The sequence below is a fragment of the Montipora foliosa genome, chromosome 14, assembly GCF_036669935.1.
Source record: "Montipora foliosa isolate CH-2021 chromosome 14, ASM3666993v2, whole genome shotgun sequence".
Classification (NCBI taxonomy): Eukaryota; Metazoa; Cnidaria; class Anthozoa; order Scleractinia; family Acroporidae; genus Montipora; species Montipora foliosa.
This window is the reverse complement of record NC_090882.1, coordinates 19583998-19606497: the sequence shown is the minus strand read 5'-3', so window position 1 is coordinate 19606497 and position 22500 is coordinate 19583998. Positions and strand designations below refer to the sequence as shown.

The window sequence follows — 22500 nt, the reverse complement described above, 5'->3', positions numbered from 1 at the left end:
CCTTAAAATATACCGGCAAAGTACGTTGATTAAGCCATAAAGTTCTGAAAGGTTCGAAGCAGAAAGGAGTGTAGCTTGCGATGCGCAAAAGAAAGAGAGCGCCGCTATTAGTTTTGGAGATTAACCAACTTACCGCACAAAATGGGGTTCTGCCAGGAGTAGCTTGGCCAAAAGATCCCGCAATGAATACTAATGAAACAAAACACAAACACAAATCGGTGGCAATGACTTCTTGGAGATTTCAGACCTGTCATGAGGTACACCCAGCCAACCGGATTTGAAATTTTGACGGTATCATCGACGGTATCCAAACTCTACAACACTTTCAAACTGAAAACCCAAAATGCATGTTCCTCCCCTCCCTCCAAAATCAACAATTGTCCGTTCCCTCCCCCCTTTAGTTCAAACTAAGCCAATGGCAGCACATACCCTGAAATGCATGGACACCGTTTGCTGCCATCTTGAAGTGGTGGCAACGGGTTGGGCCCGCTTGGTTTCCGGCAAGCTCAATAGACCGTTCAGCTTCTGTGAGCAAAAATTAATACAAACGGGTTATTAGAAACAAATACATTCCCAGTTTCAGAGTATAAGATTTCTTTTTGTCTGTAATTGTTACATGTCGTCTGCTGTTATCAATTTACTCTCATTAATAGGCCATTTTACAGTTGTTTGCTCAGCGACCTAGCCTATGAATGGCTGCGAGGCTGCCAATGATGATGATGTAAATTATGTTGTTGTAATTCTAATTAGTCCATATTAACATTACAAAAGCACGAAGGTTTGTATCAAAAAAGGGTCACCGGCATCCTCGCTTCCATTCTTAGGCCTGGTAACTTAGCTACAACTGTAAAATGGTCAATTCCATTTCTATACAACTACACTTCCGGGACAGCCGGAATTCAGACAGTCCACTTAACTGTCTAACTCACATATTTAGATCGTGTCTATTTCATTCTACTGAATGGTTTATTCCTTCACTTATCTTATGTACTGAGGGGTCCAAAGATGTTGGATTTTAGTACACCGCTTTTATGCCCAAATGTGGACAAAAACAAGATCGAAGCTGCAAGCGCGGGAAAATGCACAAGCTACGGTAAATCCAAATAAGGAAAATTTTAAACTCAGAAAACCCCAGCTCTGAACCAGAGTTATGGACGATGCCTACTATTGTTATAGCGCATATGTTCTGCGCATCTCGAGATACTCGAGTTTCCTATCGGTGATGCTTACTGATACAGGGATATTTTTGCGCGGTTTAAAACTATCCGGAGAAAGTAGATCTTAGTAAGTGCTCTTGGTAACCAAAAAGAAAATTGGGGGTAGCCATGCATTTTTGAGAGATACTTAAGCTTCAATTTGAGAAAGAACGCCATTTATTGCTTTGTATTTTAAAGCTGTTTACAAATATTATTCACGAATTATCTTTGAAAAATGCGTGGTTACCCCCAACTTTCTCATTGGGTTTCAATAGACCATATTCATAAATGGCGGCTAAGTAATTATTCTTTCGTCATTATGCTAATCATCCTCACTAGCCTCGTTAGCACGAACAAAATTTGAAAAAAAATTTTGCTCCAAAGTGAGGCTAGTGAGAATGATTAGCATAAAGACAAAAGAATAATTTCTTGGCCGCCATTTATGACTACGGTCTATAACACTTGTCAAGATCTACATTTCCTTCATAACTATAAACCGGGGCAAAAATACCTTTGAATTGGTAGGCACCGTCCTTAGACGCTTCAAGGTCATGTACTAAAATTTCGGGTACGACTGACTCCATCGTCGGACACTGTATCACCTACAGTTTCAACACACACCCCTCAGTAACCATAGTGTCGTTTCATGTGTTGAATCTTAGCGACAAGTCAGTTTCTCATATGTACTTTGTTTGCCTTTCTTTATTGTCAAACCTTTTCTTTCTCCAACGGCATTTTTGGTGGCTGTGATCTGTTCTTCATTCCTGTGACACCTACAAAGGTCGAGAATGAAAAATTAAACAGGAGTCAATGACATCTTTGTGGCCTTAACAGTTCGTATCTTTTGTAAGAAGTAGCTTCAGTTCTTCACAGGCAGATAAATAAATAAATAAATAAATAAATAAATAAAGGGATGCAGAAGCGTGAATGAAGAGGCCAGGATGGGTAGACGTGACAAAAGACTAGACGGAGAGACAAGATGAGAAGCCATGATCAGTTACGGGTAAATAGGAAAAGGAACATTTTGAGACCAGAATTCTTAAAACATCGAGGGAAAAGTAGTTATCGCTAAATTGGATTCACCACTTGCACAATCCCATAATACAACTCTTTTACCCCCCAAAATTTTGCATAATCATTGTTTGCAATTTCTCCTGGGACATGAAGATGTCCCACGAGAAATTGAAACAGTGCCCATGCAAATTTTGGGGAGGGGGCTAAAAAAGGTGTAACATGGGATTTGCGCAAGTACTGAATTAACAATTTTTTGTTAAAGAATCCTCTAACAAGGAGCCTTTCAAGATACAAGCAGTGTTTACAGGACTAGCCACAGTGTAGAATTTAGCAATGATCCCAAGGAGATTCAAAAAAGGAGATACGGGATTCTTGGTTAAGACTAAGAATTCTCCAATGAAATGGGTGAAGAGATTTTCCAAGGGCCATATGGCCTCAAAATTACCCTTGTTCTTTTTAAAAACTCCTTTAATCCAGCTTTCCTTGGGTTTGTAGTTTAGCAAGGCCCCGGTGGCCTCTGGGAAGGGCTTGCTCACCCTCCACCAATGTGGATCTGAACTTTGAGTACCTTCATTAGTGACACAATCAGAGAGATCTAAGTATGAGAGAGAAGAGAAAAAGGCCAAAATACAAAGAGTAAAAGTGTTAAGAGTACCACAAAAGAAAAGTGATGTAATAGTTGTGGTGATGTGTTAGTGGTGATAAAGAATGAAACCCTGCATTTAATCCACGGGATTGAGTATTGGTACAATGCAACCGACTTACAAATTTAAGGGTGTTTGCGGAAAGATTACATTTTGTCTGGTTAGTACAACCATTTTCACGCATTCAGTATTCTCCATAGAGGTAACCATTGATCCTCTTTACAACCTAAAATGTAGGTCAGCCTATACTCACAAGGATGCACCATACTTAATTTTGGGAAAAAGGCTGTTTTTTTAATCCTCAATACAGATCTTCAGTCCTAGTCTGCAATTTTCTAAAGCCTCTTTGTAAAATGAATAGAAATTCTAATTCTAGCCAATTGAGGATGTGGTTAGAAAAGCAGCAATTTCCTATCAGAGCTCAAGTTTTACGTGTACATGTATCTACCCAGGGACAGAGGGTCCAAACAATTTCAGTAAAAATGGGGACAACCCTCAATAATTATGCATCAGCAAAACAATAGCATTCTGGGCAAATATGGGGGAAAGTACATGTACGCAGCTGTATATATTTACGTTGTACAGCTGAAAGTTGGCAAATGTCATATCAGTTTACTTGTCCACTCCCAACAGTAACAGAATTTCCCTTTTCCATAAAAAAAAGAGCCCAAACCTGTTGAGGACAAGGGGTGCTGCATAAGTGTTCTGACGAGACGATTGTCTGCCAAAAAAAAAGTAAATTACAGGTGAGACAAATTATGCTTGAAATTTCAAAGCAAAGTGAGACTTTTTTCAATTTGAGTTTGCTTTAAAAAGAGGAAACTTAACTTCCAGAACTTATGTTAAATGAAGAGTATAATTAATTTTACTAATGGGTTACCAGAGGGTTTCAGTAACTACTGACAGCAACCAAAAAGTGTTAGATACTTCAATCAGGAGAAGTTGGCTACTTTTTTCCCTCAACTGGAGTAACTAAAGACAGATTCTTTCAAACCTAAAAATTAATTACAATTCATTTTGACAATGACAACAGTCAGTTGTTTCCTCTTCCCAAACCAGCTGCCAACATGAAACCCCTGTGACACTGTTACCACTAAAAATCACACAAACCACAGCAATACTTACCACTCGACCTGAGAACATGGATGATATCGGGAGACAGAGTATCGCGGTTCTTCTCAAGGAAGTTTGTTGCATCATACTTTACCTGAGAAGATAATGACAAATTTGAAAGAAACCATGAAGGGCCTACTCTATTTGCTGGCTCCAATACAGATGAGAAATAATATTATTATTTGTCTTCTCACATCTAACACATGAATATTTGATTCAAGGTTTTTTTTTACAATACTACTATTCTAAAAGCCCTTTTGCTTAGCTCATACAGGATTTGGAAGGAATTTAGTAGGTATAAAACAGACCTTACAAGCCAAAGCAGTACTTACCCTTCCTGCATAGTGATTGATAGCAAAGGATGGATAGACATCAGTTTCCTTTGGTTGTTCATAATGACCCCCTTGAAGGTTTTTGTTAAATTTCTCTGCAAATCAAAAATCATCATTCATAATGGCATAAAAGTGTGGATTGTAAACTCAGCTCATGTAAGGAAAGAGCCATTCTCCATGCATCAGTTGCTAGCAGCAGGCTTTTAGCCAGGCGGCTGTCCAGCCGTCCAAAGGACGGCCACGAGTTCTCAGAAATGGGAGATTTTCGACGGCCTGTTTTGGGCGGCCATTTACGAGCTTCTGTGCTTAATGTAACAAAACAGTGTCTATAAATTAATAAAACTTACATTTCTTTTTGCTCTCAAGAGTTGTTTTAGTATTTTTCTTCTATATTAACACTTTTTTAGCGAGTTTCCTTTCTGTTTTGATAAATTGAATCAAAGTTGAGCGAAGCGATTTCACAGGCAAAGCCACTGTTCAGTGATATTGACTTACCAAGTCGTCCCCAGGCTGCCGGCTGCTATAAATAAATACGCACGTTGGTGATTATTTATGAGGATATGAGTCAAAGATCATGCGCCTTCCAACTCGGTAAGACGATCTCACGGCTGCAAATGTTATTGTAATCGCTTGATTGTATTCTGCTCTGTTCAAGCGAAATCTGGCGGGCATTACAACAAAATAGCCATTTGGTGTAATAACATGTCCAATCATCGTAATATTGCTTTAGGAATACTAATAGTAGGTGAATAGTTAAAGATTGTAGTACCAGAATGCAGTTCGACCAGCAAAGCCACGCATATCTGTTCTTTCGCGTAAATCATGGCTTGACAACTTCAAATTTTAATCACTCTTCATAACAACTGGAGTTCCTATCTCAAATATAATTCAATGCTAAACAAGGTAAGTTGAGGAAAGGATAGCTTAGTAAAATTATCAAAGAAAAACAGCGGTTTAATAGGTAAATTGAAAGACGTTTACAGCTGTCAGAATCGCGGAAATCGCTTCAATTTTTCAAAATTTTCAAGGGGAGCTTGCCCCCAGACCCCCCTTTGGACTCCCACTTTCAAAATCCTGGCTAAAAGCCTGGCTAGCAGCAAAGGCCATCCATTGACCTCTTACATGTATATTACGGCAAAAGGGAGAAGTGATCATCCCACTTATCTAAGCAATTTTAATTGTCCAGATAAGTGCTTTAAAAAGCAATAAATATTGCTCCTATAGACACCTGGAAAATTCAGTTGGCTTCAATGTGATTCGAAGCAATGACTTCTGCAATGCCAGTGCAATGCTCTACTATTGAACTGAGCTATGACGCCACTATGAAGTTGCTTCTCCGTTGGTGGTCAGAAATGTTACAAGTGAGCTTGTGTGCATTGTACCCTGTTTTAAGGACGGTGCCTACTATTGTTATTACGCATACGTTCTGCGCATCTTGAGATAATTGGATTTCCTATCGGCGGTGCTTATTAATACAGGGATATTTTTTGCGTGGTTCAAAAGTATGCGGAGAAAGCAGAACTTAGCAAGTGCTCTTGGTATCCAAACAGAAAACTGGGGATAACCATGCATTTTTCAGAGATACTTAAGCTTCAGTTTGGAATAGGACGCCATACATTGCTTTGTATTTTTAAGCTTTTTACAAAATAATATTGTTGATTATATTATCTTCGAAAAATGCGTGGTTACCCCCACTTTTCTTTTTGGATTTCAATAACACTTGCTAAGATCTGCTTTTCCCGCAAAGTCAGTAAACCGTGCAAAAATACCTTAGAATTAGTAGGCACTAAAACTAAAAACACAAAAACTATTATGACAATGCCCCTTTAAGCAATTAAAACGGCACCCAAAAGGCCACTTAGAAATAGCACTTTGCACTATCAAAAGTCTTTTGTGATTCTTCTGCCTTGTTAACCCACTGACCCCTGGGGGTGAGACTTAGTAGATTTTACTCTGTCTAACACCAGACGATTTTACTTGTCAACTGGGGGTCTCCTAGCACACCTGAGGAGTGAATGGGTTAACATTGCACAAAGAAGGCAAAGTTAGTTTGCACAGTCTTGAAGCAACCTTAAAAACCTTTAAATTGAATATGCTCGGTAAAAGTTAAACGTAAAGTAACTTTATTTAATGTCGGTAGTTCCTTCAGCTATGAGGCTGGTATCAATGGAAGCCGACGGTGCGCCCTTTACCCCCCTCCCTCTGTCAATGCTCTGTTTTACAGGTATTTAAAGCTAAAGCTACATGGATCAGAGGAAAGTCAAAACAGACGTTTAAGTCAACGAGGATCGAACCGGGAACCTCTCGCTCCGAAAGCCGCGCACTAGCCAACTGAGCCACGACTGATCCTCGATCACATTGTTTTCCATTGTTTTGCATAGGCAGCACAATAATAATTGTCCTCACTTAAGCAACAATGTTATGACAATTTATTGTTTTCGTGGCTTTTCCATTCTAATTGTAACCGCCATAACTGTAGTCATTGCTCAAACTCAAAATATTAAAGTAGATCATACGTACCTATGAGGGTAAAGTCTGTCGCTCTGGGAAAACGACTTTCCTCATCCAACAAAGCTAGTAGACCGATAGGTTTCTGTTATAAAAAGACACTAATGATTGCCACATAATTAACCCACTGACTCCCTGGGGTTCCCCATTGAGGAGTAAAATCGTCTAGCATTAGATAGATCGAGTAAAATACTCTGGCATTACACAGAGTAAAATACTAAGAATGGCTGGTTCAGGCCGGCTTGGGAGTCAAAGCGTTAAGGTGAAACAACTTTAATTCTAGTTTCTTTTTTTGCACCCTGGAGATTCAGCAATAAAATAAAAGGATCCGCTATTCCTGCACCTTAAAATAATGTGGATGATGGAATGAATTTCTGGACCTCAAGCAAGAAATTGAGAAGTGTGCAATGTGTGATGGCCCTGCTGGTAAATACTTTTGCCCAGGGTGAAGTGTCAGTCAATTCTGCATAATATTTTATACATAAAAATATTTCTAAAATAACTAGGATAGTATGCACACTCTCACTGGTCAATAGCTGTGTTTCGATGAGAGTATGTAAACATGGCTGTGACATTACATAAATTTTGATTGGTTATGTGTTGTCAGCTACACGTTTTGATTGGCTGGTAGGACATATGAGCGTGTTTCAAGAAAATCAATCAAGAATTAGAAAAAACAGAATTTTCCTTCATTTGTTGAATTACTTTTGAGAAAAATTATTTTTATAAAAGCAATAGAGGACTTTTTTCCGTGTTTACATTTTTGCTGAAACACAAGGGGGAGTTGGAAGAATTCGAAACAGTTATGAAAACCAGAGATGCAGTCCATGCAGGGTTTGCTTAACTGTCCCAATGCAAAATAACCAATATTCCAGCTCCAAATTGATTTTCAGAAACAACTGAGTGAAATAGCATAAGTGTGTCAGAGTTCAAAGAGCCACTCCTCCTATGAAGTTTCAAATGAACAATACTAAATTATACCTGTAAGCACATGTCCAAAACTTCTCTGTTGTCTGTGAAGGTGATCTGTTCAACCGAAATCCCCTCAGTACGATATTCTTCCTGCGATAAAGGAGAGACATTCAAAACCAAGCATTTCCGTTTTGATATCAAACAACACCGAATTGGACTTTTGTTACAATAACAAAATTAATCCTTTAAAAGCCCTAAGGGGTGCCCCATTGTTGAATTAAATCATCTGGAGATACACTGTAATTATCACACTGCGGCCATTTGCTTGATTATGAACAACACTTATATTAATAACACATGGGTGAAATCATCATCATCACCTTCTTAAAAAGCCAACACACTCACCAGTTCCCAAGAGAAGATCTGTTGATTGAAGTAGAACTGAATCTGTTCATTTGCAATGTTAATACAAAGCTGCTCAAAGGAATTCCTCTTGAAATTCTCAAAGCCGAAAATGTCCAAGATACCAATTCTGAAATCACTACCACTGAAAAAAAAAAAAAACATAGTCCAGTCTAATGACCACTATTTTAAATTCTAGTGTGCTTGTACACTGAATATTGAAAGAGCAGAAACTGTTCCAAATTGGAAGCAAGTTTCTGCACTCAGACACTAAGCTAAAAAAAAGTAACTAATAAGGGAGAGATTGGGGTACGCAATGCCTGTGAAAATAGAAAATACATACACTGTCAAACGGCCTTGGTCAGTCCGTAGTAATGCATTAATCCGGTAAACAATCCAACTGAATAGTTTACCATAAAGTGCCTGTGAAGAAAGAGCATGCGATTCTCTGTCAGCAGGGTGGTTCACAGTGTAAAATGAAATGAAATCAATGCAATATGAAAGAGACACCCTTAGTATGAACACGTACAATCTTGCACCATTTAGTCACTCCAGCATAAAAAAAAGGAAGAATATCCTGCACTTAAGATCAGCTATGCAGCTTTCTTTCTTTCTTTCTTATCAGTTCTTCATTCACTTTGGCTTTTACAAGCTAGTGTAGTTGATGAAATTACTTGTAAAATGCAAGTTAAAGAAGTCAACATCAAGAAGCTGAATTATGTACCAATCATCAGGCTGATTTTTTTGCAAATGAATCTTATAAATCCTTAATGCATTGTCTGAAGATGAAACATTCTATGGCAAATTTGGAGTATTGGAATCAGTGAGGATTTTGTGGCGCATCAAATCACATCTTTCATTCTTTCCTTTTTCTCCTGTATCTGCCAACATAACAAGTGCCTGACTGTGTTCCTTGGTCTCAGATAATTACGTCCAGAAATGCCCCTAATTATATGCACACAGATTTCAATAAGCGTCACAAAGTGTCTCCGCTTGCTATTTTCCCCAACTGCAACATCACTCATGTCTTGTAATACATACAATTAAGGTCTTAACTCTAGTGAGAAACTAAGAAAACCAACAGGTATGGGGGTAGAGCAAAGGACCAGAAAAACAGGTCCTTACATTTATTGAAACTGAACTATATGGGAGGGAGGAAAGGGAAAGCTACACACAGTTCGAGCAAAGTTCAAACCGTGCAAACTCAAGTAAACTAGTTCAAGGCTCCCCTCTCCTCCCAAGAGTTAACCAATAATAATAGGTATATTATTACCCCACAAAGTGTCCCCTGAAGTAAGGATAAACTGCTACATTTTAATACCCTCACATAGAAATAATGATGCTAACCTTTACCCCAGCCTTATTGTTAGAAATAGGTAGGAAATGCTTAGACTTAAACGGACACTAATCTTCAGCCTGGATATCAAAATTGGGGAGCGCTTCTTTTTGCTTGCATTTCTGAAGGTCCTGGTAAGTGCCTGGTCTGTAGGATTCATTCATTGGTTACCATACTTATTCAGATGTAAGCTGAGCGATTTTTACACAAATCCACGCTCAGTTTGGTCAAAATTGAAGCCGAAGAAGGGGTCCCTGCTTATAGCCGAGTAATTTTGATAAAAAAATTTTCTCAGCAAATTCAAACAGTAACAAATGAACACGTACATTGTATTCACTTACAAGCCGAGCTAAATTAATTGTAAAATGAAGAGCAGTACTGTTGTTGTTTTATGGCCTCTTAGTATTATTATTTTGGTGGCTCCCAAAGGAGCCCTTTGTGTTGTTGTGTGATCGATCTTACTGCTCGTCTTCTTCCTTGCTGTCTGTTTCGAATTCATCAAAATTTCATGGTCGGTAATCAACATCAAGACCTAAAATGGGTCTCGGCTTATACAGCCGAGTATCATGCATTTACAATTCATGTCAATCAAGTTGATTTTTTTGCGTAAGAAGTTTGGATTCTCGCCTTATAGCTGAATAAGTACGGTAACAAGATTTGCGAGCCAGTCAACTCTGGGAATATAAGGTACATAATTTATAAAGGAGATGGTTGTATACAGCGGTAGCTCCTGAAAGGCACCCAGCCTCACTTATTATGGCTGCAGTCACTTATGCTGTGTTGTTCTATGTTTTGTGTTACACTTTAAAAGAAAAAATTAATAATCTATCTGAGAACCAAATTACGCCACACACCTTAGCCATTCCATCACGGTAATCAACGGCTTGATCAACAGAGTTGTTTCGCACAATAGTTTCCCCTAGAATGGCGACAAATAAAAATAAAAATTTTGTTTCACAAGTAAGCAATAGGATTATTCTCCTACTTACACATTTGAGGGCCCTCCCTTTCAGAAATATAAACAAGACTATACCTCTTGTAACATTGCTGTTTGTTGTAAGAGCATCTCTCAGTTCCACAGCATTAATTCCCAACAGTGATGACACTGAAAAATATTATTATAAATTATGCGGTCTCTTCAAAATAAAATTAACATCAGTTTTAGAATTTAAATCCTCCCTTTTCCTTTTGTTTAGGAAAACGGGGTACAAACTGGGGAAACGGCACATTGAAATAAATTACAATCAAGCTATGTCAAACGTGACCAGTTGTTTGAAATATGACCCAAGTAATCAAATCTGTGTGCCAGTTTTGAACTTTGCTATCGAGATTCTGAATTCCCATGGAATATTTCCTAAATTGATACATCAAAAATAATTAGCTATGAACTTTCGTGGTATAAAATTTATAAAATAAAAGGTGTTTGAAAAGTGAAAGCTATTTCAAGAGTTTGGTGAATAATATTGTTCAGTATTGTGCATTTTTCACAGCAACTTTCAGAAAAATCTTCAAGATTCCATTCAAATCTCGTAACCTCCAAAGAGGAATTTGAATGTTCATTACATGCAGTCTTGTCGATACTGGTCACAAGTGACATACCTAGTTTTTGGCACTCCGTTATAAGCCTACACAAACTAAAAATCTCCTCAAAATACTCAGCTATAAGACGCATCTCCAATACAGGAATTTGCCATTCATGAGGTCTCAACTGAAGATTGTAGTGTAAGTCAAGAACAATGGCAGAAGGAATTCAACTAGAATTTAGAGAAAACCCTTTAAATCCTGCTGTTATTAGTACTTTCTTGCAGGTGTTTTTGTTGTACAATGCTAAGAATAAATTATTGAAAGTCATCATCACAAACACTGGTGCAAGGCCACTATTTTGGATTCAAAGTAAGGAGAAGACTGGGGCATACGACACACCTTGAGTTTAGATCACATCTAGGGCCAACAATCGATTTCTTTGAGAAAAAAAATTTTCCCCCCTATAACCGAAAAACTAAGGTAGCTTGACTGTAATTCAAATGAAAATGTTGGTTTTGAAGACAGGGGGAAACCCAAATACCCAAAGAAAACCATCTTGGAGCTCAGTGAAGAGTCTACCAACAAACTCAATCAACTTATGATGCCAAGTCCAGGAATTGAACCCAGGATACAATGGTGGGACCCTAACCTAGGCCTATTACCCGGCAGGTACAAAAAAAGGGTCACAGGTCGCAGGTCATTGTTTGACCAATACATAAAGTATCCTAAACATTCATAAATGCTAACCTTGGGCCTAATTAGGCCTAAAACAAAATTTTTAGGCCTAAGGTTAGCTTTTATGAATGTTTACTAATAGGATACTTTCTGTATTGGTAAAACAATGACCTGTGACCTGTGTTTTGTACCTGTCACCTATTACCCTACCCCAACAATTACAGTATCAGAAACAAACCTATTAGAAGCAGCTGTGGATTGCTAACCATGCTCTTGTCACTCAAATGTGATACTGATTCATCTTCAGTGAAATAAATGTCACCAAGGTGAATCACAGCAGCAAGGATTGAGAACAGCTGTGACACCTCCTGTCAGTTAAAACAGATTGATCAAGTTCGTAAAGTGGTGCTGTACAGTCCATGAAATGACATTTGGTTGTTTTCTGACTCAGGCGCACTTTGACTCTTGAAAATATTTTTAGAATAATTATACCAAACAAAAGCAACATTCTTTTCCCATTTTCAACCCAGTTTTTGTTCTCTATAATTTTTGCACAATCCCAGGGGGGTGAGGGAGGGGGGCGGGGGGGGGGAATTTCTGGTTTGGGATGTGCCGCTGGGACCCTGGAACCCTTAGCCTATACCAGAGCTAGTTCAGCTGAATTTTGCTACCCTATACTAGAGTAAGCTCCCACCGATTTCCATCTAAATTCCGATTCTTGACAGTTAATAATATCCAGAGGTGTTTCATGATAAGCATTTTTTGACACTGTTGAGGCTGAGTTATGTAAAGTTAAACTATGCCGATTTCATTTTTTTATATTCTTGAGTGGGAATTTCTGGTTTCCTTAGCGTTGATAAAATCTTCAACCGACTGGTCAGTTTCACGAAAAATGATACCCTATTCTAGACCGAAAGGCTATGATTTATATACTCTATCCTGGAGTAAACTGCTTGAAAACCATACTGTACATGTACAGTTTTCAAAACTGGTGGTCATTTGGCCCAGTACGACAAGGCTGTAAGATATATGGGTCTACTTTAATCATAGTTACATTACACACTGCTTTGCATTCATGTTTTTAAAGAAATTTTGCAATGCAAAACAGTTGTGATGCAAAATCGAAAATAAACACATGTTCCTGACAGTAGTAGTAATTAGGTTATTAGAGTGGTTTTCAATTGAGTGTTGAAAGTAATTAGATAATTACTTTGGTTTTGCATTACTTCACTCAGTGATTGGTTCAAAGTTCTCACGCCACTTTTTCAACCAATCAGAAGTGAAACCAAAATCAATCGTAGCTCGCGCGTGCACATTTTCCGCGCTATGTGTAATTACTTCGAGTTTTGATTGATTTACTGGATTGTCTCCGTCCTTTTTGATTGGCCAAAGTAATTACTTTGGTTTTGGTTTTCCGACACTCATTTGAAAACCGCTCTATGTTAAGTCTCTGACCTCGTGACTGAAACCAATAATATCCAAACATCTTTGCACTTCTTCAAACTTGCGTCTGTTGCCCAATGTGCAAACCAACTCTTGCAAGTTTCTTCCCCCTGTTTGTAGGTAGCTAAAAAAAGGAAAGGAAGTATAATTAACACCCTTTCTCTCTTAAGAGTGATACTTATAATACATGTAGAATTTACTCTGTCTAACAACAGACCATTAATTTAATTTTTACTTGTCAATGTAGGCCGCTTCATGTCTGATGCATAAAACTTAAAAACATCTCACAAGTCACTGTCAGCTATGTACATTTGTACTAATAGGGACAGTGAGTGATTAAACAGTGGAACCAAACATTCAAGTAATGTTATGGTAAGCTACCTGAAGGTAACTGTCTGAAATCAACTACTTGAAGTCCAAACATAACTAACTGCTTCCCTCACTTCTGAACCTCCCGAAGCAATTTCTTCTGCATGTGATCATAACTTGGGGCAGATAAGACAACAAGACCCTGACAGTTACCCAGCTTATTTTCCAATAATAATTTAATCTCTATAGTTATGGTTTTCTTTACTAATTGCAAATATCAAAATGCCTGACTCAAAGACAATATTAAAATTATCATGGTATGGGCATGCGAATTTTTTATTATTTAGAAGGTTTGACTCTTACAAAGTTTACTTGGTGTGTAATGTGTGCACCAACATTAATGGAAGAAATCAGGAGTCTCAATACTGGCCAGATAGCAGGTAGAGCTACTGTATATGACTCAGGTTCACTCCACCATGGCTGAAAATTCCAACCAGGAATTCAAGTCAGACATTGACTTAAATTCAGAGTGTAGGGATGGCACAGGGGTGAGAGCACTTGCCTCCACCAATGTGGCCCGGGTTCGATTCCCAGACTCGACGTCATATGTGGGTTGAGTTTGTTGGTTCTCTACTCTGCACTGAGAGGTTTTCCTCTGAGTACTCAAGTTCTCCCCTCTCCTCAAAAACCAACATTTGATTTGATTTGTGTTGATTTGTTGACTTCGGTTTCCACTGTCCCCAATTATTGCTCCAGCACTAGAAGACTAGGCACTTATTTCCTTTCCTTTTATTGAGATGTGTTTAATTTAGTCACTTCAGATGACTGTTTGGCAAAAGGAAAGGAACTTTTAAATTATTTAAGTGTCTATAGTCTTCTGGCACTGGAGCAGCTTGGAGACACCAAAATCAACAAATTGGCTCAAATCATGGATCAAATCAAATCAACAACTTAATGCAAATCAAATCATGCACAAATTAAATAAAACCAATGTGAGTCTAAGACTTTATAATAATTATTTTCTGAGAGGGAGGGGATTAAGGGAAGCAATATTGGCCTCAAAGATTAGGTAAGGTAAAGCCTACTTTCAAGCCAAGTGGCTCATTAGGCCGGAGCTTATCCCTGTTTCTGTAGCATGATGCAACTAGGAGTATTCTACTCCCCCTTGGATGGGATGCCAGTCCATCGTAGGGTTACAGCAATAAATTTATACACCTGGGTGGAGAGAGGCACCGTGAGTGTAAAGTGTCTTGCCCAAGAACACAACACAATGTCCCCGGCCAGGGCCCGAACCAGGACCACTCGATCTAGAGTTGAGTACTCTAACCATGAGGCCAGTGTGCCTCCCCTCAAAGACTAGGCCCTTCCTCGTATCCTGTATGCCTCAGTCAGTACATACACATGATTGTATGTTTCCCTACTAATAAAAATCTTGTCCAAACTTCTAAGAAATAATTATTTTGACATCTGCACAATGTTTTGAATGTCCATTACTTACTTATGAGCTGAATATAACTTGAATGAGTATTTTTCTAGTTTCTTGTTGTAAGCCAAACCAGCAATCATGTAATAAAATATGTGAAAATTTCTTTCTCCTCTGATGACACAAGAAAATAACAAATCTGTGAGAAGTAACACCAGACTAAATCTGAAATTAATAATTGAAAGAACAACTTTGACTATGCAAACTTTTTGGGACTCGAGAGTACAGATAATCAAATCAAGGTTTGACTGCAAAACATGGTGTTCAAAAGGACTGGCCTGCCTGGAGCTACAATAGATTGGCGAACCAGTGGACCTGCATGCTTTGTCTTTTCATAATCAAGGCAAGTCATTAACCACATCTTTTACAATGATAAGCCTTCAGTTGTTCTTTTTCCTTCCTCTTTTCCGAAAAGTAACAATGTAGACTTGCATCGTTTAATGGCAGAGTGAAGTTTCACGAGGGAACTTTCTAATGTAAGCAAACTTACTGAGACTGAGAAACAACTCTTGATTTTTCCAGTAAGTACTCTGATAGTATTCCTTTACAAAGAAAGCAAAAAAGTGAATTTAGCTATACTGTACATGTACCGACCGACTGACTGACTAACTGATTGACGACTACCTGGCTGGATGGCTGAAGTTGACTTTGAAACTGATTAACCGGCTGGCAGGTCAATATTATACTGACTTTTACAATGACTTTCCCCAATTCAAATTTACTATTAAAAGTGACCACAACTTCATGAGCAACAAGATTAATGAGTACCACAGCAGGGTTCTCCCTAGTTTTCAGCACAACTGGTAAGGGACCTTTTCAAGCCGGTAAAACAATTGGTTAATGTTGGACGTTCTGCAAAGGATAAGTGACTTCTGAGCGTTTGCAGGCAGTAATAAGCAAGGCTATTGCCTAACAGGAGCCCGGTAGCCTGGGGCTCCCAAAGAATAGCTCTGGGCGCCTTAATTTTTCACAGCAACACCTTTCACTTCATATGTTGGGCTCCTAAGTTCTCAGCGTTTAGCTCTGAGGGCCCCTTTAAAATTTTCTTAGGCAGCAGCCTTGATAAGTGCTCTTACAAGCGGTAAATTTTACCGGTTACCGCCTGATAAGGAGAACCCTGTCACAGTCTAAAAACGGACTGGTAACTCACAGATTAGCCTATAACACAACAGATGAAACAACTCTAGCAACCAACTGGAGGCCTGGCAGTCCACACTTTATCCCTACCTCCTGTGAGGGCACCATTTGAAGTGAAATGAAGTTCTAAATATTTTCCAAATCTGCTTGAATTGTCATTAATTGCTGTCTGGGCATTTCCAAGTGCCTCCATGAGGGGATTGACCAGGAGAATCTTCTCCTCTAAAGTTCTGTTTCCAGCCTGAGTGAAGGAAAAAAACACCATAATCCAGACAAGCATTTGGTTCTGATACAACACTAGTGTAGTTTTCCTCAAAGGTTTGTACATCGTAAGTTTTCAAGTACATGAACTCACCTTCCCAAGTTCAGCCAAATGACGCACTAAGTAATCTGCTGATACTGTTTTCCCAGCTCCACTTTCTCCACTAATCAAGCAGCACTAAAGATTTGGGCAAAGAATTGAAAAACTCTCAGTGACTTTTCTTGGGTGATATTTTGAAATAAAAATACAGTGGGTGTATAACTCCACAATGCCATGCAAACTCTGGACACATTTTGAGCTAGTAAAAAACACCTGAAAAAGTCTGACAATTAAAGTGGATAACGATATTGTGTACAAACCAAAATCACAGTCAATTGTTACACTACAACAAAGTGGTCGTTTCAAAGTAAAATGTGGTCAACTATTATTTGGAGCAAAAACACAAACAATCTTCACTCTTAAAAATAGAGGAACCGTAGCCAGGGTAAAACATTGAAAATTTTAAAAACATTCACTGGCTATATTAAAATTATAGTTAAAAATTTCGAGCTTCCAAGCTCGAAAGTTTCAACTATATACTGTATAGCCAGTGAACGTTTTTACAATTTTTAATCTTCACTCTCCTTAGCATTATTTTATTTTGGAAACTTAAATGAGTCAAGTTTTTCATTTTACAACAATTTTTACCGCCTTTGTGTATAAAAAAATCCTCACCTGTGGATTCTTGTTATGAACCATTGCTTGATGAGTCATGTCAGCTACCATATAAATGTGGGGCGGTAAAGCACTTTTCTGTGAGTTTCTGTACCGATTTGCTTGCTGAAAGGGAATAAAAGAAAACAATAAAGAAAGGCTACAGTGTAAAAGGAATGGTTGAAAAGAGGAATATTGATAAGACGAAAAGATTAGAAAGGAATGGATGAACACAAAAACAAAGAAAAATATTAACAAACCAAACACAAAAAAGAACAAAATAAGAACAGAGGGTGTAAAATGCAGCTTGCCGGTTAGGGTCGCCAGTCATTGTTTTAACATAACTCAAACAATCCAAACCTTAACAAAAATGCTAACCTTAGGCTTACTGTAAACATTACTTTTTAGGCCTAATGTTAATTAGCATTTTAGTAAAGGTTTGGGTTGTTTCAGCCCTAACCTTCAGTTTACCGAACGTTGAAAACTTGAGAATGTCAATTCCATACAACATTCTTGATTTCAACCAAGCTAGAAGGGCAAAACACCATGAAGATGAGAATTCTTATCAGAAATCAGATGGAAATTCCAGTCAATGGATATTGCATCAAATTCACATGTTGACCCTTTAATATCTCGGTAATGCCAAAATGAACTACAACTACCTCACAAAATCTTGTTCTACAAGAATTGCCAGCAAGCAAAGCCAAAAGCACCAGGATTGTGCATAGAAGTTTTTAAAATTCTGATTATGTTGCTTCTCGCTGGATTCGTTCCCTGAGTCCACTGACAGTCTAAGCCTGACTATTAAAGCCCTCCTTACCTCAGGACCATACAAGTCTAAAGTCTTCAGTGGATTGATGGCGATTAGGATATCTCCAATATAAGTGTAGATTTGGTTGTTAAGGTACCTCCCAAGAAGATGACTCAAAATAATGTCCTACCAACAAAAACAAATATTATTCTTAAAACATAAACACGTAACAAATTTCATGCAAAGTTACATGTAATGCACTTTAACACAGTTTACAACAGGAAGGCCACATACATGTATGTACAGTGGTCCTCGTTCTTGCAAGCATGAGCCACAAGCAAACATTCTTCATAATTTGTAATTATAATTTATTATTATAACTTTATGATTACTATTCTTTACGATTACAATATTTCTATTTTGTCATTATTTTAAATATCTTTGATTCATTGGGGGCAGGATTATTGTGGAATCATCCTGTTTTCTGCTCCAGTTGCTGACACTTAGGATGTACTTATTTTATTATTTTACATGTAGTTTCCTGTGTATGAGCTTGAAAAAAATCCAATAAAACTTGTTGGTCTCAATAGAATATGGTCTTTGTGTTTCACATACCTCAGTCAGACTTCCAAGCTCTGCCAAATTATCCACTTTGAGCATCTGACTGTTGTACATGACTGGTGATTTCTTCTGCGCAGTTGAAGTACTTTATACAATGAAGAAGGAACAACAAAGAAAATGTTATAAACAAGTAATAATTAACATTATTTTAATCCAAAATTTAATGTTCAGAACCTATGATTTTGATCCACGTAATTAGATATTTAAGACTCAAAATAAGGAGATTTTCAGTCACAATTAATTTGCACAGTTTCATGCTACATGAGTAGTCTTGTCATAATAATTATTATTTATGACATATTTAGATAAATCATACGAAGTGTGCCAGTACCCTGATTGTCAAGGTCATGAAGACCTATTGCACCACAAGTAACAAAGTAATTATGTTTCATTATCAAATAAATAGCTATAGTTTTGTTCCAAAATAGTTCTCTAAAAACATTATGAAAAATAATTTTCTATATTAAATCAGACTATTAGTAAAATGTATGTCTAATTACATCGTGATCTGTCTGAATTTGTAAACCAGGCTAATTTCTGAAGGTCTATATCTAATAGTCACATCACATTATAAATTAATGACTTTAAACTTGAAATAAACTTTGCATAAAAATCTTACAGAAACCTTGTCGCTTTCCTCACTTCCTCTTCAAGATCTATTTCGTCTGTTATTCCATCACGTCCTTGGTACTGTTTGTCCATCAAATTCATCAATTTTTGACGAAGCTGCAACATTTTCAGGGTTATTAATTCAGAAAATAAAATAGAAGCTGAGTGTGTACTTTTGGTGTCCACCACTGAGTGTGTTTGAACTTAGCTATACCCAACATGGTGAAGAAGAATTTCAAATTTTCAACAACAACCACAACAACGGCTAATATTATGTTTTCAAGTTAAGTTGCTCACTTCTCAAAACAAAAAAAAGTAATTCAAAAGCACATTTTCAAAAGAAAAGTGCCCTCAGGATTACAAATACATCTTCATTTTCTGACAAATTAAAAATCATGTTCATTGCTTTATCCCACAAAAACTCAATGTCTTTTCATTAAATATTAACCAAAATTTGGCATTACTGTATAAAGAGCTATTGTAGCTAGACAATGAAACCTACATGAATAAGTAGTGTTTCTAGTGAATTTAAAAACACCTTCAGCTAATGTAGTGTCATGGATATTAATAAACAACAATTTACATGTGGATGAAGCCAAGTAATCAGCACTATTACAGCTAAATTGTCTGAAGTAAACAACATTGAAACAGTGGATTCCTACATAGAGACTAGCCAAAGGATTTCTTGTTAGGTTTTAAAGACTTAAAATGCTTGCTATAAGAGTTGTGTTTCTCCGGCAGTGAAATTAAAATTATCTACCGAAGAGTTAATTCTTAATGCTAAAAATCCCAAGAAATCTAGTAACCTAGCTGTCAGTGAGTACATTATCCTTTCACTAGAAACGAACCAACACAAGAAAAGATATAAAGGAAATGAATGTACATTTGAAGTGTGCTGGTTTTATTTCCCTCATGGAGTGATTAAAACATAGCACGGAAAATTCTATTTTAATGCTCAAAAATGCAAACTAAGCATTTAAGGTACAGATTTTTGTTAAAGTACAGGAAGGGTTACGTTTTTGCAATCGTTAGCCTGCTTTGTGCAAAACAAATATTGATGCAAAAGTAAATAAATATTTATACATAGTTTATAGTACGTGTAAAAGCAGAAGGAAGTTTTCAAAAAGTGAAAACTTGAACTTGAGTGTAGATCGAGAATAAAATATTTTGCCATCAGCAACAAAATTTGCAACATGAAAACAACAACCGAGAATATAAAAGTTACCATCAACAAAAAACATTTTAGGAGATTTTTGTTACATTCAATTTTCCAATTGTACTTTTGGCTACACAAGTAAATTGCAAAATCGAAAGTGACGTCGAATTCAGCAGGCACCGTGATCAAGTTACCTTGCATTATATTTGCGAATCAAAGGAAACATCTGTGTCAAAATGGTGACAGGACACTGGCCATGGTTTTTGTTTTTGTAAACTTGTTTTTTTTTCTTTCAAATGTTATAAAGATTGACAAGAAATGTGCGAATTCGACAGAAAGATCACAATCGCCCAACTCTTAAGGTTGACCACTGTTTTTGCAAAGTCAAAAATTTGCTCTCCTAGGCAAGTTCATTTATCACCAGGCAATTCCATTGCATAGCAGCTGCTATATCATTCATCAGAGTCATAAAATTCTTGCCAATTTCGGGGCTCATTTTGTTGAAATTCAAGCACACTTTTAACAGACCTGTTTATTTTCATGATTTATGCACGCACTGCGGGCCTATTGGCCTCTTGCAACCCAGTGATATAGCGTGTAGTGCCCTTGCACTACCACAAAAAAAAATTGTCTACAAGATGCGTAAATATGCCATCTGCTGTGGAAATAAATACAGAGCTTAGCAAAAAAAGACTCACTACAGCAAGGACATTGTACTGTATTATTAATTTTACTTCAAATTATTGAAAATGAAGATTATAAAATAAACAAGACAAAAATTAAAAAATCAAAAGATGACCTAATCTTCACACTGCAAGGCCATTTTCTACAATATGCTTAGCATACATCAAATAGCTGAACTGTTTGTGATTTATAGTGACAAAAACACAATTTATGTTTAACCTACAGTTTCTTTCTTTTCCTCCACCCAACGAACAAATATGTGCTTTGACATTTCACTTGCATGGGGTCTTATCTCAAAATCTTTCACAAGGCATCTAGAAATATACATAAAGACAAAGTTAGAATGATTGATGACAACTTCAAGAATTTTGTTGGGAAATAGTTTCCATTCTTAGATGCCACAGGACCAAGTAACATAAATTATGAGGGTTGGCAATGTACATGTACATGGCATTCTGCTTTCGGCTGTTATGCAACAGTTTTCATTCTTAGAAGCAATGGGACTTCAAAGTAGCCCATGAGGGATTGCACTGTTATGAACTTCCAGGTTTTGGTGGCTACAACCAATCCCTGGAGACATACATAACAAAAGCATGATGCACTAATTAATGTTGGATGACAAAAAAATGGAGCTAATGAGAGAACTTTTATTTTGGTTCAAAAACATGTGGGACGGATCACCTAACGTGAAAAACCACCCTTGGAAATAATTAGAATTAATTCTTTTTAAGTTAACTTTGGATGCTCTCCCACTTCACACAACACTGATGTTACACAGCATTGTGTCATTGCTATATAATTGTTTGACAAACATCTTTAATGACTTACTTGGCAATGAAATCTCTGTATTCATGAGACCACCTTTCTGGATTCTTCATGGATGGTGGCTTACTCCTGAAAATATAATATAACACGTAACTATTACCTACATCTACACATTCCAGCACTCCGCAAAGTCCCTTTTCACTTATGGCTGTTTCTGCTTAGGTGGCCTCATACACCATTGTAAGCCTTTTTTAGACTTCTTAAGACATCACTGCCAAGCCGGCCACTTTAGCTGGAGAGAACAGGACAGCTACAACACCAAGGACTTAATCCCCTACTCTTCTTGAACAGTGTGTGAGTTCTTTAACGTCCCACAGGGAACTTATGAACGTAGAAGATATTTGTGAGACGGAGCCTACGGTTTGTAGTCCTTATCTGAGAAGACTTGAAAGTCTAACCAGTTGCAGATGAAATTACAAAGGCAGCCCTTCCTCCTCGGTTATTTTAATATACCACGACCTCCCGCATGACAGCCTGATGCTCAACCACCTGAGACACACTCAGGTGAACAGTCATGCTTACTTATGCGCACTCATTAAAGGAAACTCAATGTGCTAGATGAATCTAAACTTGAGCAATCTTTTCACATGTTTGTAACCCTTACTCATTAAAGAGAGATACATGTACTTATAGATTTTACTCTGTCTAATGCCAGACGAGTTTATTCGTCAATGGAGGTTGCTTCAGGGATGGTTGGGTTAAGGAACTTAACACACTATACCAAGTTCAAGTTAAAGTTTATTTTCAAAAATTCAGTTAAATTTTACAATGAACGTGGGTGAGGCTAAATCGCGTGGATGGGTGGGTCGTGGGTCATGTTTGTTTGAAGATAAAAAAAGATATATAAATTATTAGCTCCCTCAGTGCTCTG

General features: G+C 37.5%; 1 protein-coding gene across 3 annotated transcripts in view; it reads right to left on the bottom strand.

Annotated features, from left to right (window-relative positions):
- The window catches only part of LOC137985578 (myosin-IIIb-like), a 78592-nt gene that overhangs the window by 24815 nt on the left and 31277 nt on the right, over nt 1–22500 (bottom strand). For 2 of the 3 annotated variants that reach the window (XM_068833200.1, XM_068833201.1), the window contains 24 exons: nt 21633–21698; nt 21028–21118; nt 18981–19081; nt 18350–18440; nt 17804–17920; nt 17005–17109; nt 16384–16467; nt 16119–16269; nt 15382–15433; nt 14907–15005; nt 13112–13223; nt 11895–12024; nt 10491–10562; nt 10312–10376; nt 8465–8544; nt 8125–8266; nt 7789–7869; nt 6820–6892; nt 4300–4394; nt 3980–4061; nt 3528–3575; nt 1911–1969; nt 430–525; nt 134–189 (listed from right to left, as the gene is read on the bottom strand). In XM_068833200.1, coding sequence (XP_068689301.1) covers nt 134–189; nt 430–525; nt 1911–1969; nt 3528–3575; nt 3980–4061; nt 4300–4394; nt 6820–6892; nt 7789–7869; nt 8125–8266; nt 8465–8544; nt 10312–10376; nt 10491–10562; nt 11895–12024; nt 13112–13223; nt 14907–15005; nt 15382–15433; nt 16119–16269; nt 16384–16467; nt 17005–17109; nt 17804–17920; nt 18350–18440; nt 18981–19081; nt 21028–21118; nt 21633–21698 — 2148 coding nt within the window. Of the gene's footprint in view, nt 1–133; nt 190–429; nt 526–1910; nt 1970–3527; nt 3576–3979; nt 4062–4299; nt 4395–6819; nt 6893–7788; nt 7870–8124; nt 8267–8464; nt 8545–10311; nt 10377–10490; nt 10563–11894; nt 12025–13111; nt 13224–14906; nt 15006–15381; nt 15434–16118; nt 16270–16383; nt 16468–17004; nt 17110–17803; nt 17921–18349; nt 18441–18974; nt 19082–21027; nt 21119–21632; nt 21699–22500 lie in introns of all 3 variants that reach the window. The other variant, XM_068833199.1, reaches the window with a different exon arrangement.